Source organism: Hemiscyllium ocellatum, chromosome 36, assembly GCF_020745735.1.
Source record: "Hemiscyllium ocellatum isolate sHemOce1 chromosome 36, sHemOce1.pat.X.cur, whole genome shotgun sequence".
NCBI lineage: Eukaryota > Metazoa > Chordata > Chondrichthyes > Orectolobiformes > Hemiscylliidae > Hemiscyllium > Hemiscyllium ocellatum.
Genome location: NC_083436.1, coordinates 9526177 through 9541294, shown reverse-complemented (window position 1 = coordinate 9541294; position 15118 = coordinate 9526177). Strand labels below are relative to the sequence as shown.

At 43.4% G+C, this 15118-nt stretch overlaps 1 protein-coding gene across 1 annotated transcript; it reads right to left on the bottom strand.

Annotated features, from left to right (window-relative positions):
* Nucleotides 1-911: 911 nt before the first annotated feature.
* On the bottom strand, nt 912-14974 carry bbs12 (Bardet-Biedl syndrome 12). Its single transcript, XM_060851444.1, has 3 exons — nt 14717-14974; nt 10832-10882; nt 912-4271 (listed from the first exon to the last, which is right to left on the bottom strand). The coding sequence occupies exons 1-3, from the start codon at nt 14741-14743 to the stop codon at nt 2112-2114; spliced, it is 2238 nt and encodes a 745-aa protein (XP_060707427.1). The 5' UTR covers nt 14744-14974; the 3' UTR covers nt 912-2111.
* Between the last annotated feature and the right edge of the window lie 144 nt (nt 14975-15118).

Below are 15118 nucleotides of genomic sequence, written 5' to 3'. Positions count from 1 at the left end.
ATTGTTCAGCTTAACAGAGTAGAAAGTCAGCATAACCTACTCTTGGGTTTTGTTTGTCTGAAAAAGATGCTTATATAAGTTAAAATGATTGTAAACAGTGTATTGTACTCATTGATAAGATAGATATACAAGTAGCATTCTGAACATTTTAACATTGGAATTCTGTGTGTGCCCAACAAAAAAGTAAATATTTTAGGTTAGTGATGTAATTTAGTTTGATAGTTCTTAATCACAGAAACCAAAGACCTATGGCTCAGTAGTTAGTACTCCTGCCTCACAGCACCAGAGACCAGGAGTCAATCCCACCCTTGGGTGACTGTGTGGAGTTTGCACATTTTCCTGATCTCTGTGTGGCTTCTACCGGGTATTTCAGTTTCCTCCCACAGTCCAAAACATGTGCAGGTTAGGCGCATTAACCATGGGAAGTGTAGGGTTTCAGGGACAGGGTAGGGGAATGGATTGTTGTGGACCCATTGGACTGAATGGCCTGTTTCCATATTGTATTGACTCCATGACTTGCCTATCACAATTTGGTACCAAAGAGCTTATTTACAATTATCAATCCAAAGCAATTATAAGAAAAATATTATATTCTTTCACATAACATATTCATTTTCCAATTATATGACAGCTTGTACATTGTGGAAAAGTGAGCTTTCATACATAAAATGGCATTTTCGCATCCAAATTTATTATTCCATTTAGAATTAGGAAGTGAACTAATCATTTTCAAAAGTCAGAATAAAATGTCAGCTTGTGATCATCTGGACTTGTAAATAAATCAGTTGAATAAAATAAGTTTACTTAATGTTCATTATTTTATTTTTTAAAAAACTCAAATCTTACAAGGTTTGGTTTTCTGAGTTTGCATCTTCTAAATGATGGAGTAAATCACTTAATAATGTACTATCTACTTCCTTTAAGGAAACTCCATCAAAAGAACATTCAAATGTTTGGCCAGAATCCTCTGCACATTGAAGATAATAAAAGGTCAGGTACATTTCTGGGAGCTGATCCCACTTCAGTGAGATGTATGCTAACTTGAAGAGTTTTCCAGGAGATAGCTAATTAAGGGGAAACCACTGCCATCCAATTCAGGGTTTCAGATGAAGATCAGAGGCTGGAGCACATGATATCTTGGCAGCTACAATCCCCTCACACTACAGAACCCACTGCTATTGTGAAGACAGTAGAGGCATTTCTGTTAGTAAGGGCCAGATACATGGAGCAATAGGGATGTATGGCAGCAACCATCAGTGCTCATGAAGCAAATTGAAGCTTGGCTGCATATGGCAATTGGAGACATCCATTTCAACAATTTTATTTGTCAGTGGCAAGGTTGCGATTTGAACAAATGTCTGCTATTTGGTGCCAGTGAGCTCCCTAGTAGGAGCATGGGATTCTGATCTTTGAAGCCATCTCCTCGCTCGACAGGAACTGACACAATTAGAGATAGCGGTATTTTTGATTGTCATAACTGGAGTATCCTCGTAGTCCACCTCCAGCAAATATGCACAGGGTTACTCAATCTGACTTGTAACTGTATAGATTACTGCACAGCCTGCACAACTTTATAATCCAGTCACCAAAGGAGCGGGAAGATTCTGATCTATGTGTGATACTTACTACTATAATGGCTAACATTAATATTTTCTAATCAACTTATTTAGAGATGTTATTACACACTCTGCTGTGGGTGGAACTTGAACCTGAGCCTCTTGAGACATTTGCACTTATTGGTTAGTACAACATACTTTGCAAAATAAATTCCAGCTGTCTATATTTTATTGTACCAATTTGCTAATTTGTGTTCTATAACAAGAAATAGAAGTAGCGGCAATCCAACAAGTAAACCTTTTTTCAGTAAATTTAGAAGGTCCAAAACCTCCTGTAATGGGCTGAGTACCTCTGGTGGCAGCTTAAATATCTTGCTGTCCACATTCACGACTAGATTAAACTTTCAATCTGTACACATATGCGTGTCTTCTTTTGTTTTAAGCTTATCTCTTCTAGCACCCATGTGGTGTGCGTGCAGTGAAGAACGAGTGCAGAAACCTTTATGCTTGACTTCTATTTTGGAAACTGCATACTTGCTGATCTTGTTATTCATGCTATAGGAATGTTCCCTCTCTTATTTGGTCTTCACTAACTGTACAGGCTTTAGCGTTGGTGCCAGTGATAATTTCAGCATCTGCCCGCAGTACCAGTAGCACTAGATTCAAAGCCCTTCGCCAAGCTTCTAGCTTAACTGTTACATTGTCATAGACTTCATAATCAAAGCAGTCATCACTCAGACTGCTACAGGAACTTCTACATGGTATACCGACTTTCACATGTTGCTCCGATAACTCTGAAATGATAGGAAATGTTCCATCACTATCGTGAAGGCACTTTTGCACTTCTGACAAAGCATCTAGTGGTGTTTCATACATGCCAGTATTAAACATAGCAGTCACTAGATACTCAGTCAAGCCACCAGCCAAGGCTTGCAAGACCTGTGATTTAAACAATACTGCAGTTTCTGCAAACCCTGAAGAACGATGCGTTCCACTGCAACTCATTTCATTAATTCCAAGGGTGCAAGGAGAGTTTTTAAGTATTTGCTGCTTTAGATGGCATAGGCAGGCAAGTTCAGTGGCCCCTGCACCAGGAAAGATGCGTCTTTCACTAAGGGCATGTTTTAGACGGTATGCACAAGTCCAGAATTGGTCCACTAATGTCTGCAGCTTACACCTTAAGGGGCTACAAAGCACTACTGTGATCACAGCAGTTTTATATGTATTTATCTGAACAGCAAATCTTTCTCCTGAATTTGGTATATTTCCATGTCCCATTTTCCATAAACATAGATGTGCTCCAGTTCCAATGCAATTCTCTTTTACTTGCGTAATATAAGTTACATGGATACCTTCCATAGCCTTTGTTAATCTTTGAAATACAGGTTCTTTAACTTCTTGAATAACTAAAATCTTTTCTTGCAGACATTTATTCATTAAATATGGAGAGGTTAGTCCTTTCACCAGAATCAAATTAATATGAAATTTATGAAGTACATCCATTGTTCTACATAACCATTCTTCTTCTAAATTTTTGGAAATGTCCTCAACAGTCTGAGTGACCACTTTTATATCTGAAATTCTGTTGAATCCTGGATGACGGTACTTATCAGTCAAATCTCCACTTATAAATATAGTATGAAGAGGCAAAGTTGCCAAATCCTGGACAATTTTAGACTGATCTTCTGAAATTAATGTGACAAAACCAGGACTAACACAGGACTCATACTCAGGTGGCCCTGGTAAGAAATACGTAACCAATTTATCAATGTTAAATTCTGGGAGAGTTCTTTTCTTAATAGTTTCTTGCAAAATACTTTGAGTCTGAATTTTGTAAGCCTCTATTGCTAATTTCATCATCCTATGGTTTCCGTGGCTCAATGATAAAGCCAGGGCAGCAAAGCGAGTAGAATCAGCTGAAGTGGAAAAGGAATCCTGTTGAAAACTGTTTGACAAATCTGGCAACGCTTCTTCTTGTCTGTTTATATTTGAATTCACAAAGTGTCGGCTCATGTTTATTCTTGCTTTTGCTTGTTTGCGTGTATAACTTGGGTGACCTTGGTCAGGAGGGGGATGAGTAATTATATTACTTGAAATAGACAACATAGAGGAGCCATTCTCATTGCTAATGCTGTAGTTGTTTCTGGAATTCATTTTTATTGATATATTTGACTGAAAGTGAGCATGTTCCTTTACAACTGATTGCATTTCATTTGTTGGATGGGTGGGAAAGCTAGTTAAAGTACATGATAATCTCTCAGCTTTAATTGTTTGCGACCTTTGTTTACACTGTGAGTTTTCCAAAATGCTGTCTATGGATATCTGACGTGATATTAGTACTTCAAAGCAAAGTTCTAGCCCTCCATACATCTCAGATACTATGATCGGAATGGGAACCCCTTGGTTTAAACAATTTAAAACTGCTTTACTCCATGCTCCTGCAAGGAATAGGAGAGTGGATGTTCCAGTTTTGTATTGTTTGTGGTGTGCTTGTATTGCTTCATTCAATAACTGTCCTACTGGACAATCCAACTGCAGATTCTCCAGAAGTCTGAAGGCAGAGCAGATCACGATAGTTTCACTAGTGTCATCATCTACAATGAACTTGTACTTTTTTGAGCCAAGCAATGAACTTCCTGATGCAGCCACTGCAGAAATCTGCTCCAGGCCTAGGTGAGATTTCCGGTTTAGTAAGCTGCACTGTATTCCAACATACTGTAAAGAGAAGAGGAAACCAGAAGTACAATTAGACAGTCAGAATTTTGTAAATTTAACCCTTTTCCTCACCCTTGGTTCAATGAAATGGTGGTAACCTGCATCATGGGTATTTGTTGTTGTGATATCAATATATTGTAAGAATGATCACAGTACAATGTCTTGGAGATGCAAATTGTGGGCAATGATAGATGAAGTTGCCTTTACAGCAAAGTACAAAGCATTCAAAACAAAGTTGGGGAAACTGAAGCAAGGAATTTTTAGCGAAGACCTAAAAAAAGTATGGTTAACCAAAACACGACGAAATAAAGAACGAGACATATGTAAATAAAGTCAAGGAACTAAACATATCGATTAAAGATTGATATGGGAGGAATGGGTTTCAGTGCATAGAGATTGTCACTGAGTACTGCGATAGAAGGGAGCTGTTCCAGGCAGACAGGCTTCATGGGAACCATGCAGGTACCAGTGTCCTGCTTAATTAAATAACTAGAGCTGTGGACAGGGCTTTAACCTGATTGGAAGGGGCAGGAGAGGACTAGGGTGGAAGAAGGATACACAGAATCATAGAACCTGCCCCTATCCAGCTTTGCTTGTTCTTGCCTCCCTGACCACATAGGTGTTTTTCATGGTGGTGGAAATATTGAATAAAATTATTTGCACAATGGTGTTTTCACTGAGTCCTTGCACTTAAACACAAAAACACCCTAAGGGATTCAGAATCCCTTCAGTTCAGGGGACACAACCAGTAAAGAAAAGAAAAATAGAATCATAGAACCCTTACAGTGTAGAGGGACGTCATTTGGCCCATTGAGTCTCCACCAATCCCTCGAACAACATCTCACCCAGACCCAGCACCGTACCATATCCCATAACCCTGCATTTTCCATGGCTAATCCACACAGCCTGCGCATCCCTAGACACTGTGGGCAATTTAGCATGGCATATCCATCAAACCTGCACATCTTTGGACTGTAGGAGGAAACCAGAGCACCCAGAGGAAACCCATGCAGACACAGGGAGAACATGCAAACTCCACACAGTCACCCAAGGGTGGAATTGAACCTGTGTCCCTGGTATTGTAAGGCAGTGTTAACCAGTGAGCTACTGTGCTGCCCTAACAACACAGAAACAGATGAAAAGGCAGGTAGAGAGGATGACACAACAAATTTACAGAGGGATATGAACGGACTAAGTGAATGAGCAAAAACTAGGCAGATGGAATATAATGTGGAAAATGTACAGTAAGCACATGGCAGGAAGGATAGAAAACCAAAATCTGAACATTATTTAAATTGAGAAAGGCTGTAGAAACAAAGCTGAAAAATGTGTTGCTGGAAAAGCGCAGCAGGACAGGCAACATCCAAAGAGCACGAAAATCGACGTTTCGGGCATAAGCCTTTCTTCAGGAATGAGGAGGGTGTGCCAAGCAGGCTAAGATAAAAGGTAGGGAGGAGGGACTTGGGGGAGGGGCGTTGGAAATGCGATTGGTGGAAGGAGGTTAAGGTGAGGGTGATAGGCTGGAGAGGTTGGGAAGAAGATTGCAGGTCAAGAAGGCAGTGCTGAGTCTGAGGGTTGGGACTGAGAAAAGGTTGGGGGGAGGGGAAATGAGGAAGCTGGAGAAATTTGCATTCATCCCTTGTGGTTGGAGGGTTCCTAGATGGAAGATGAGGCGCTCTTCCTCCAGGCGTCGTGTTGCAATGGTCTGATGATGGAGGAGGCCAGGACCTGAATGTCCTTGGCACAGTGGGAGGGGGAGTTAAAGTGTTGAGCCACGGGGTGGTTGAGTTGGTTGGTGCGGGTGTCCCAGAGGTGTTCTCTGAAACGTTCCGCAAGTAGGCGGCCTGTCTCCCCAACGTAGAGGAGGCCACATTGCATGCAGCGGATGCAGTAAATGATGTGTGTGGAGGTGCAGGTGAATTTGTGACGGATATGGAAGGATCCCTTGGGACCTTGGAGGGAAGTGAGGGGGGAGGTGTGGGCGCAAGTTTTGCATCTCTTGCGGTTGCAGGGGAAGGTGCTGGGAGTGGAGGGTGGGTTGATGGGGGGGTGTGGACCTGATGAGGGAGTCGCAGAGGGAGTGGTCTTTCCGAAATGCTGATAGGGGAGGGGAGGGAAATATATCCTTGGTGGGGGGGGGTCTGTTTGGAGGTGATGGAAATGACGAAGGATGATATGATGTATCTGGAGGTTGGTGGGGTGGTAGGTGAGGACCAGTTGGGTTCTGTCCTGCTGGCGATTGGAGGGGCGGGGTTCAAGGGCGGAGGAGCAGGAAGTAGAGGAGATGCAGTGGAGCGCATCATCAACCACGTCTGAGGGGAAATTGCAGTCTTTGAAGGAGGCGGCCATCTGGGTTGTTCAGTATTGGAATTGGTTTTTCTGGGAGCAGATGTCAGTGGGGGCGAAGGAATTGGAAATATGGAATGGAGTTTTTACAGGGGCAGGGTGGGAGGAGGTGTAACCTAGGTAGTTGTGGGAGTCCGTCTGTTTATAGTAAATGTCTGTGTTGAGTCGGTCGCCCGAGATAGAAATGGAAAGGTCTAGGAAGGGGAGGGAGGAGTCTTGAGACGGCCCAGGTAAATTTGAGGTCAGGGTGGAAGGTGTTAGTAAAGTGGATGAACTGTTCAACCTCTTTGTGGGAGCACGAGGTAGCGCCAATAGAGTCATCGATGTAGCGGAGGAAAAGGTGGGGGGTGGTGCCAGTGTAGCTGTGGAAGATGGACTATTCCACATATCCGACGAAGACGCAGGCACAGCTGGGGCCCATGCGTGTGCCCAGGGCTACTCCTCTGTTTTGGAGGAAATGGAAGGATTGGAAAGAGAAGTTGTTCAGAGTGAGGACCAGTTCAGTCAGTCGAAGGAGGGTGTCAGTGGAAGGGTACTGGTTGGTTCAGCGGGAAAGGAAGAAGCTGAGGGCTTTGAGGCTTTCGTGATGGGGGATGGAGGTGTATAGGGACTGGATGTCCATGGTGAAGATAAGGCGTTGGGGGCCGAGGAAGTGAAAATCATGGAGGAGGTGGAGGGCATGGGTGGTGTCCCGAACGTAGGTGGGGAGTTCTTGGACTAAGGCGGACAGGACCGTGTCGAGGTATGCAGAGATGAGTTCGGTAGGGCAGGAGCAGGCTGAGACAATGGGTCAGCCGAGGCAGTCAGGTTTGTGGATTTTGGGCAGGAGGTAGAAACGGGCGGTGCGGGGTTGTGGGACTATGAGGTTGGAGGCGGTGGATGGGAGATCCCCAGAGGTGATGAGGTTATGGATGGTCTGGGAGATGATGGTTTGGTGGTGGGACGTGGGGTTATGGTCAAGGGGGCAGTAGGAGGAGGTGTTCACGAGCTGGCGTTTAGCCTCAGCAATGTAAAGATCGGTGCGCCAAACTACCACCGCGCCTCCCTTACCTAAGATAAGGTGTTGGGGACCGGGGAAGCGAAAATCATGGAGGAGGTGGAGGGCGTGGGTGGTGTCCCGAATGTAGGTGGAGAGTTCTTGGACTAAGGGGGACAGAACCGTGCCGAGGTATGCGGAGATGAGTTCGGTGGGAACTCAGATTTCTCCAGTTTCCTCATTTCCCCTCCCCCAACCTTGTCTCAGTCGATTCCCTCGAACTCAGCACCGCCCTCCTAACCTGCAATCTTCTTCCTGACCTCTCCGCCCCCACCCAATTCCAGCCTATCACCCTCACCTTGACCTCCTTCTACCTATCTCCATCGCCCCTCCCCCAAGTCCCTCCTCTCTACCTTTTATCTTAGCCTGCTGAACACACTTTCCTCATTCCTGTTGAAGGGCTTATGCCCGAAACATCGAATTTCCTGTTCCTTGGATGCAGCCTGACCTGCTGCGCTTTTCCAGCAACACATTTTCAGCTCTGATCTCCAGCATCTGCAGACCTCACTTTCTCCTCAAGAGGGATATGGGCCAAATGTTGACAAATGGGACTCGATTAATTTAGGATATATGGTCGACCTGGATTATCTGAACCAAAAGGTGTGTTTTCCTGCTGTAAATCTCTGTGATCTAAGTGGTCCAATGTCCACTCTTGCCTCTCTCTTATCTTTTATATATTTGAAAGAAATATTTTATATTACTAGCTAGTTTACCATCATATTTCAACTTCTTCCCCTCTTATTGCTTTTTTAAAGTTGTCCTCTGCTGGTTTTTAAAGGTTTCCCAATCGTTTGGCTTCCCACTAATCTTCACTACATTATACCCTTTTTGTCTTGCTTTAATGCTGTCTCTGTCTTTCCTCATCTACCATGGTTGTCTCATCCTTTTTTAGGATGTTTCTTTTTCCTTGGGATGAATTGCTGCCGTGCCCTCTGATTTATCCCCAGAAACTCCTATCAATGTTGACCAACTATCTTCCTTTCAGTTGTGAGGAAGGGTCACTGGACCCGAAACATTAACTCTGATTTCTGATCACAGATACTGCCAGATCTCCTGAGCTTTTCCAGCTACATTATTTTTGTTCCACCATCTTCCTTGCTCAGCTCCCCTTCCAATCAACTCCGGTTAGGTGTCCTCATGTCTTTGTAGTTAACTTTACTCAATTGTCATACTTTTAGATCTAATTTCAGCTTCTTCCTCTCAAACTACAGGGTAAATTTGATAATGCTATGGTTACTGCTCCCTAGGAGCTCTTTTGTCTTAAGCTTTCCAATCAAGTTTGCCTCATTACTCTCCTCATAAGATAAGCCCTCCAGTCCAGGCAGCATCCTGGTAAACCTCCTCTGAACCCTCTCTATAGCATCCACATCTTTCTTATAATAGGGCGACCAGAACTGGATGGACAACATCGTGGGCTGAAGGGCCTGTTTTGTGCTGTACTGTTCTATGTTCTATTACACATGACCAAATTCAGAATTGCCTGTTCTCTAGTAGATTCTATCACAAGGTGATCCAAACAAAAAAATTTGTACACGTTCCACAATTGTTTTTGGGATCTGCTACTAACCTCATTTTCCTAGTTTACCCACATATTGAAGTCCCCATGATTATTGTAATAGCACCTTTCTTACATGCCTTCATTTATCTCCTGATTAATTTTCTGCTTCAAATCCTGACTATTGCTAAGAGGGCTGTACATACACCATTCAGGGTCTTTTCTCCTTTGTGGTTCCTCAATTTTACACTTAGATTCTATGCCTTTTGACCCTATATTGTTCTTTGTCGATTTAATTTAACTTATGATTGACAAGGCAACCATCTCCCCCGCAACTATTGTGCATCTGCCTCTCCCCTCAAGATCCCAACCCTGATCCCCTTGTAGCCATGTCTCTGTGGTGCCCACATTGTACCAGCCAATTTCAATCTGTGCTAGAAGTTTGTTTACCTTTCTTTGTTTACTGTAAGCATTTAAGTACAACATCCTCTGTCCGCTATTGACTATCGCCCTTCTTATTGTCCCTTTCACTTGTCCCCTATCTGCTACACCTGAAGTTAAATTCCTTACCCCTTGCAAATGCTCTGTCCTTTTATTTGTTCTGGACACTTTTATAACCTCTCCTGAGTCTAAACAATTAGGAATGCAAATGATAGTCCTCTGTTCTCAATCATCACAAAATAAATTGTCATCCTGCAAAGATGATGACCATTGCTTGGGAGGTGTACCCGCGGACAGCAGTTCACAAAATCCTGCTGGTGTCATCAAAAGGTCCGTGTAAGCAATTAGAGATGAGGAACTTCAGGAGTGTGGCAACCTTGAGGTCCACTGGCATTGCATGTCCACCTTGCCAACTGGGAACAAGATCTTGCTCCAAAAGGATGCCGATGTCAGCAGTGAGCTGCTCAGAAGGCTTGAACCTTCTGTTGCTCTTTTCAATTAGAGTAAACCAATATGCTATCTATGAAGTAAATGAGGGGAGCAAAGCTTCCTTTAAGGTGAAATTATGCCAATCTCCTTGTCTTATGAGGTGGAACATGTTTGAGAATCATAAGAAAGAGCAGGAGTAGGCAATTTGACCTCCCAAACTGCCTTCCCATTCTATCAAGGTTGACCCCATTTGTTTGACAGCACCTCATAAATATCGATTTCGCAGTAAATCTAAGTCAGCCTTGAATACAACGACAAAGCTTCTGCTGCTCTTTGGACAACTGAATTTTAAAAGAAATAAATACTCTGACAGAAGAAATTTCTCCTCATCTGGGTCTTAAATGGAAGTCTTCTTATTTTGACTCCTCTTTATAGATTCCCTCAAAAGGGGAAATATCTTCGCAGCATCTACCCTCTTATTCAAGACATTATCTCTTGTACAAGCTCAATATCCTTAACCTTTCCTCATAAAATAATCCCTTCATCACAGAAGTCTGCCTATTGAATTTTCTGAGCCTAAGCACGACTTACTCACTTTTATCTTAAGCTCTGTTGCAATAAAGGCCAATCACTTTTCTACTTATTTACTGTATCTCCATCTCATGCATAAGGTCACCCAGATACCTTTTCAGCATTTTGCAGTGAACCTCCACTAAATGCTCTGTTGGCTTAGCTAAAGTGTACAGCCTAACATTTTTCCACATTTCACCTCTACATTTGCCATTTTATCTCTAACTCATTAATCCTACTTACATATTCCTTTGCAGACTCTTTGCACCAGTTTGTAGAGCTGTAGCTTAGAACCTTTGAAACAAGAATGGCAGTAGTAGTAGACAATATCACCAGTTGCACAGAAGCAAATTGTATCAAAACAATTTCAGATAACAGAGTTGAATGCATGCTTAGAATAAATAGATTTCATTCCTGGGACTCTGGCACCAGTACTGGAGAAAGAGAGAGCTCTGCCATTTGGTCAGTTTTCATCTGAATCACTGGCAAATTGTATAACTGAGACTGTAGAAAAGACTTTCAACCTTCCATGAGGGGAAGGTTTGAGAAGATAAACAGAAAGAACAAGACAAGTGTCTTGATTGCATGATGGGAATACATCAACGATAACCAGAGTGTGGCAGGAAAGAATGAGTGTACAAACATAAGAATGCACCAGCAAATAAGGTCAATTGGTATAAGCTGTAAAGAGACAGAAGTAAAGGCTCTTTAGCATAAATAAAAATAAATCATTATGATACAGCACAACTGTAGCAACCATTCATTTGGTTTCCTCATTCAAATCATTGGTTTAGATTGAGACCTTAGCACTCTGAGGATGTAAAAGCAGAAAAGGGAAGTCAGTATTTGATTTTCTAAAAGGCATTTAATCGGGCTGCCATCCATAGGATTATTACTAGATAAGAGCTTATGGTGTTGGGGGTATTTGGCTAACCAACGGAAAACAGAATAAGGATATATGAGTCAATTTGAACTTGGCAAACTAATTGATGAATGATCGCTCTAGGACATATACTGTCTCCAGCAATCATCAATGCCACTGTACTATTTGCTGAACGCCTGTTTTCAGGAATACTTGGTATCCAGTCACGTCCTTTTCATAGCCAGATCTCTGGTTCATATTCTCCCTCAGCTATGCCCGTCTGAAACTCCCCAACATTCTTCACCACACTGCGTGTCTAAGCTACATGCACAGTAAACCTGATTTAGATCTATTGCATCCTCTCTCTGTATGACCCATTTGGTACCTTACTATGTATTACTCTAGTACACGGTGAGTCTTCCAATTCATTGACCACCTTGTTTCCATTCCATAGAACGTAGCTTAAACTTTCCCCAGTTGTCCTTACAATGCACCTTGCAAGGAAATTGATCTGTTCAGGTACAGCCCATCTGGCCTGTATAGACTGCACTTATCCAAATCAGTCCAGAAAGTTCAACTTCCTGCACATTTTCGCCAGTCATGCACTCACCTGCTCTATCTTCCTTTTATCTCAAAGAAATACCACTCACATGCCTACATATCTCACACCCAACCAAGATGGTAGCAGAGTAGCAGGGCTGTATGTGGGGTCTTGCCTAGACCTCATCCACTCTCAATCTGCTTTCTGTCTTTTTCTTTTGTTTTTCTTTTCTTTGATGGGTTAATTGGCTGCATTGGCGCAGAGCGAAAGTGGGCTGTGCACAAATGGCAGCAATCTCCCAGCAGTCAGAATGGCGGTAGTTGATGCGACTCCTCCCATTATTTTGAAGTTGTGGCAGTAGCAGTAAGGACATCCTCCCAGCAGCCAGAGCTGGCAGCAACCTCTTCAAAATGGAGACACCAATAAGACGATATCTTGGATAGGGGTGCCTGGAACTAGACTCTTAGCATGGTGGCAGCCTGGCCTGGCCAGACAATGAAATCAGGGACCCCTGTTTGCAGTAGGCCCAGAGACGGGATCTCCTGGCGCTAAGAAAGTGGCAGCTGCAACATGGTAAGCCTGGAGTGGGGTCTCCTAATGTTGGCAAGGTGGCAGCATCATGGTATGCCCAGAGCAGGGACTTATGGTATAATCGAGGCAGTAGAGCCAGGGACTCCTGATTGCAGCCAGTGTAGGCCGGGTTATCAGCTAGGCGGTGGCAGCCAAGGACTCCTGGTTGTAGGGCAAGTGTGGATTCAGTATGGGACTCTGCCTTGGCGAGGTGGTCCCAGCGGCAAAGAGATGGCACCGAAAGAGTTGCGACTCATACATTCGTGGGTCCTGCACAGCTGGCAGTGAAGCAGTCGAGTAGAGTGGCAGCACTGGTGTTGCTGGTGAACTGGCTCAGAATTCATGGTGCAGGTGCCAGAATGGAGATACACTCTCTTTCAGATATATATTTTTAAAAGCCTATTCAAAATGATGCCAGATTGTGGCAACGCTTGAAGCTTTTCACTGTATTCTAAAATATTACTCACTGTAAAATACAAGTGACAAAGAAACCACTCAATTCAATTAAGTTCCAAAATTTTAGCCCCCAGTTCTAACCTTTGGTTATCTATTGCAGAAAGATGAGGTAAACCTTTTTAAATAGGTTTACTTTGAGAACCATTTGTAAGTCTGGGATGAATATAGAGTAATTCACCTGGTGGGCTAACTGCCTCTCTATCATTTGTCAGTGCTCATGTGACCCAAAAGAGGGAAAGTATGAAATAAAAACAGAAAATACAAGAAATACTCAGCAGTTCTAGCAGTATCAATGACAAGGAAACAGACTTAAGAGGCTTGATTTTCAATATTTGACTGAGGGTAGAATGCTGGAATGGTTAGCTCAATTGACTGGATAGCTCATTTGCAATATAAAAGGATGCCAATAATATAGGTTCAATTCTGGCATTAACTGAATTCTTCTCAACCTCTCCTGTTGCCTGAGGCATGATGGCCCTCAGGGTAAATAACCACCAGTCACCTTTTGCTATGGTCTGGCATAACTGTGGCAAATTTACCTTTTATTTGTGGGGTAAGAGGTTGGATGTTGGCATGCTTTGAAAAAGTGCTCCCAGACAGAGTTTTAAATTTTCAATGCCCCTTCAAAGTGGTTTCTTTATAGAGATTTTAGGGTGCAGGTTGAGGGATAACACTGAAGAGCATGTTGATGAACTGAAAGGACTGGTGAGTTGAATAACAATATTACCAACATGGTATGCTTTAAGCAGTTTGCCCCTACAACTCATCACTTTCCACATGCTCCTTCCTCCACACCCCACCAGCCAAACAACTGACCCAACTCTCCCCTCAGGCAGTCAATCGGCTTTATTCTCTCACCAACTGTGCCATTTCCACTCATTCAATCCTCTTTTGTACTTTCCCACAGTGCGAGATTCTCCAATCTACACAGTCCAGATTTGGTACCACTTCTTTCCCCCAACCCACTCAACCAAGTACCAAACAAGGTAGCTTTGAGAATTTGACTTTCTCGGAGACTCAGGTGCAGACCATAGCCAACAGTCCTACTGCTGAGGAGTCAGTATGTATGGATGCTATATGCTTGCATGAACATCAAAGATATAAGCATAGTGGAAAATGGAAAGTCCCAAGCAATATCCCAGCAGTTGCTCGAAATGGTGAACAAAGTTAAAAATCTCACAACGCCAAGTTATAGTCCAACAGATTTAATTGGAAGCACACTAGCTTTCGCAGCGTCGCTCCTTCATTAGGTGGTAGTGGCTAGTGTGCTTCCAATTAAACCTGTTGAACCAGAAACCTGGTGTTGTGTGATTTTTAACTTTGTACACCTCACTCCAACACGAACATCTCCAAATCTCAAAATGGTGATCCGAGAGGTCAACGTACAATTATAGTAAAATTATAGTATGCTCCCTAGGCCAGATGGCGTTCTTGCAATCCCGATCAAAGAGTAAACTCAACATTTCTGCTCTAAGACTTTCACCAGAACACAATAATGAGCATATTAACATGGCCAGGTTTGGTAAACTTTCATCGATCGCAATTAGATTTTCTATTGGGGTATGATCGGATTGGTGACTCCTCACGAAGTGACTTGCAGGTGGAGTTTCTTTCTCATGATGATGCGTCAACTTTCATAGGTCAATTAATACAAAGCGGACCCACAGCTTCGGGCACCGGGCTGAAGGTCGGTCATTACCTGTGAATAGCCGGCCACCTGCTCCATTCGCCGCGCAGCCGCCTCCTGATCCCAGCTAGTTATCGGGCCAAAATCTCCGTACTAAACAACGGAAATGACACATCTAGTTTTTAACCCTCCAGTTAACCACCCAAGTGTCGGTCAAAAAACATATAAATCATTGAACAAAAACCGCCACTAAGACCTGTACAGTTATTGATGTTTGGTAACCGTCCGCGCGCCTGCGGCCTGTTTGAGTGGGTTGCTGCGATACCAAGCGCGCGCCTTCCCCGCCAAAATTGACGTGAGTGGTTACGCCCACTCCCGGAGATCATTGGTTCGTTAATTGCGTCATCACGCAGTCGGCCTGACGCCAGTTTGTTAATGGTCAGCCGGGGTGCCGGTTAAGGTGACGTCAGCTCG

What these genes read in the sequence shown, in the direction of transcription:
- bbs12 (XM_060851444.1), bottom strand. Translation starts at nt 14,743, where the DNA reads ATGGAGCAGGTGGCCGGCTATTCACAG. An exon ending in AGGTGGCCGGCTATTCACAG is followed by an intron (nt 10,883 to 14,716) that starts GTAATGACCGAC and finishes CTTGTTTCAAAG; the next exon opens with GTTCTAAGCTACAGCTCTAC. An exon ending in AAGAGTCTGCAAAGGAATAT is followed by an intron (nt 4,272 to 10,831) that starts GTAAGTAGGATT and finishes TTCTCTTTACAG; the next exon opens with TATGTTGGAATACAGTGCAG.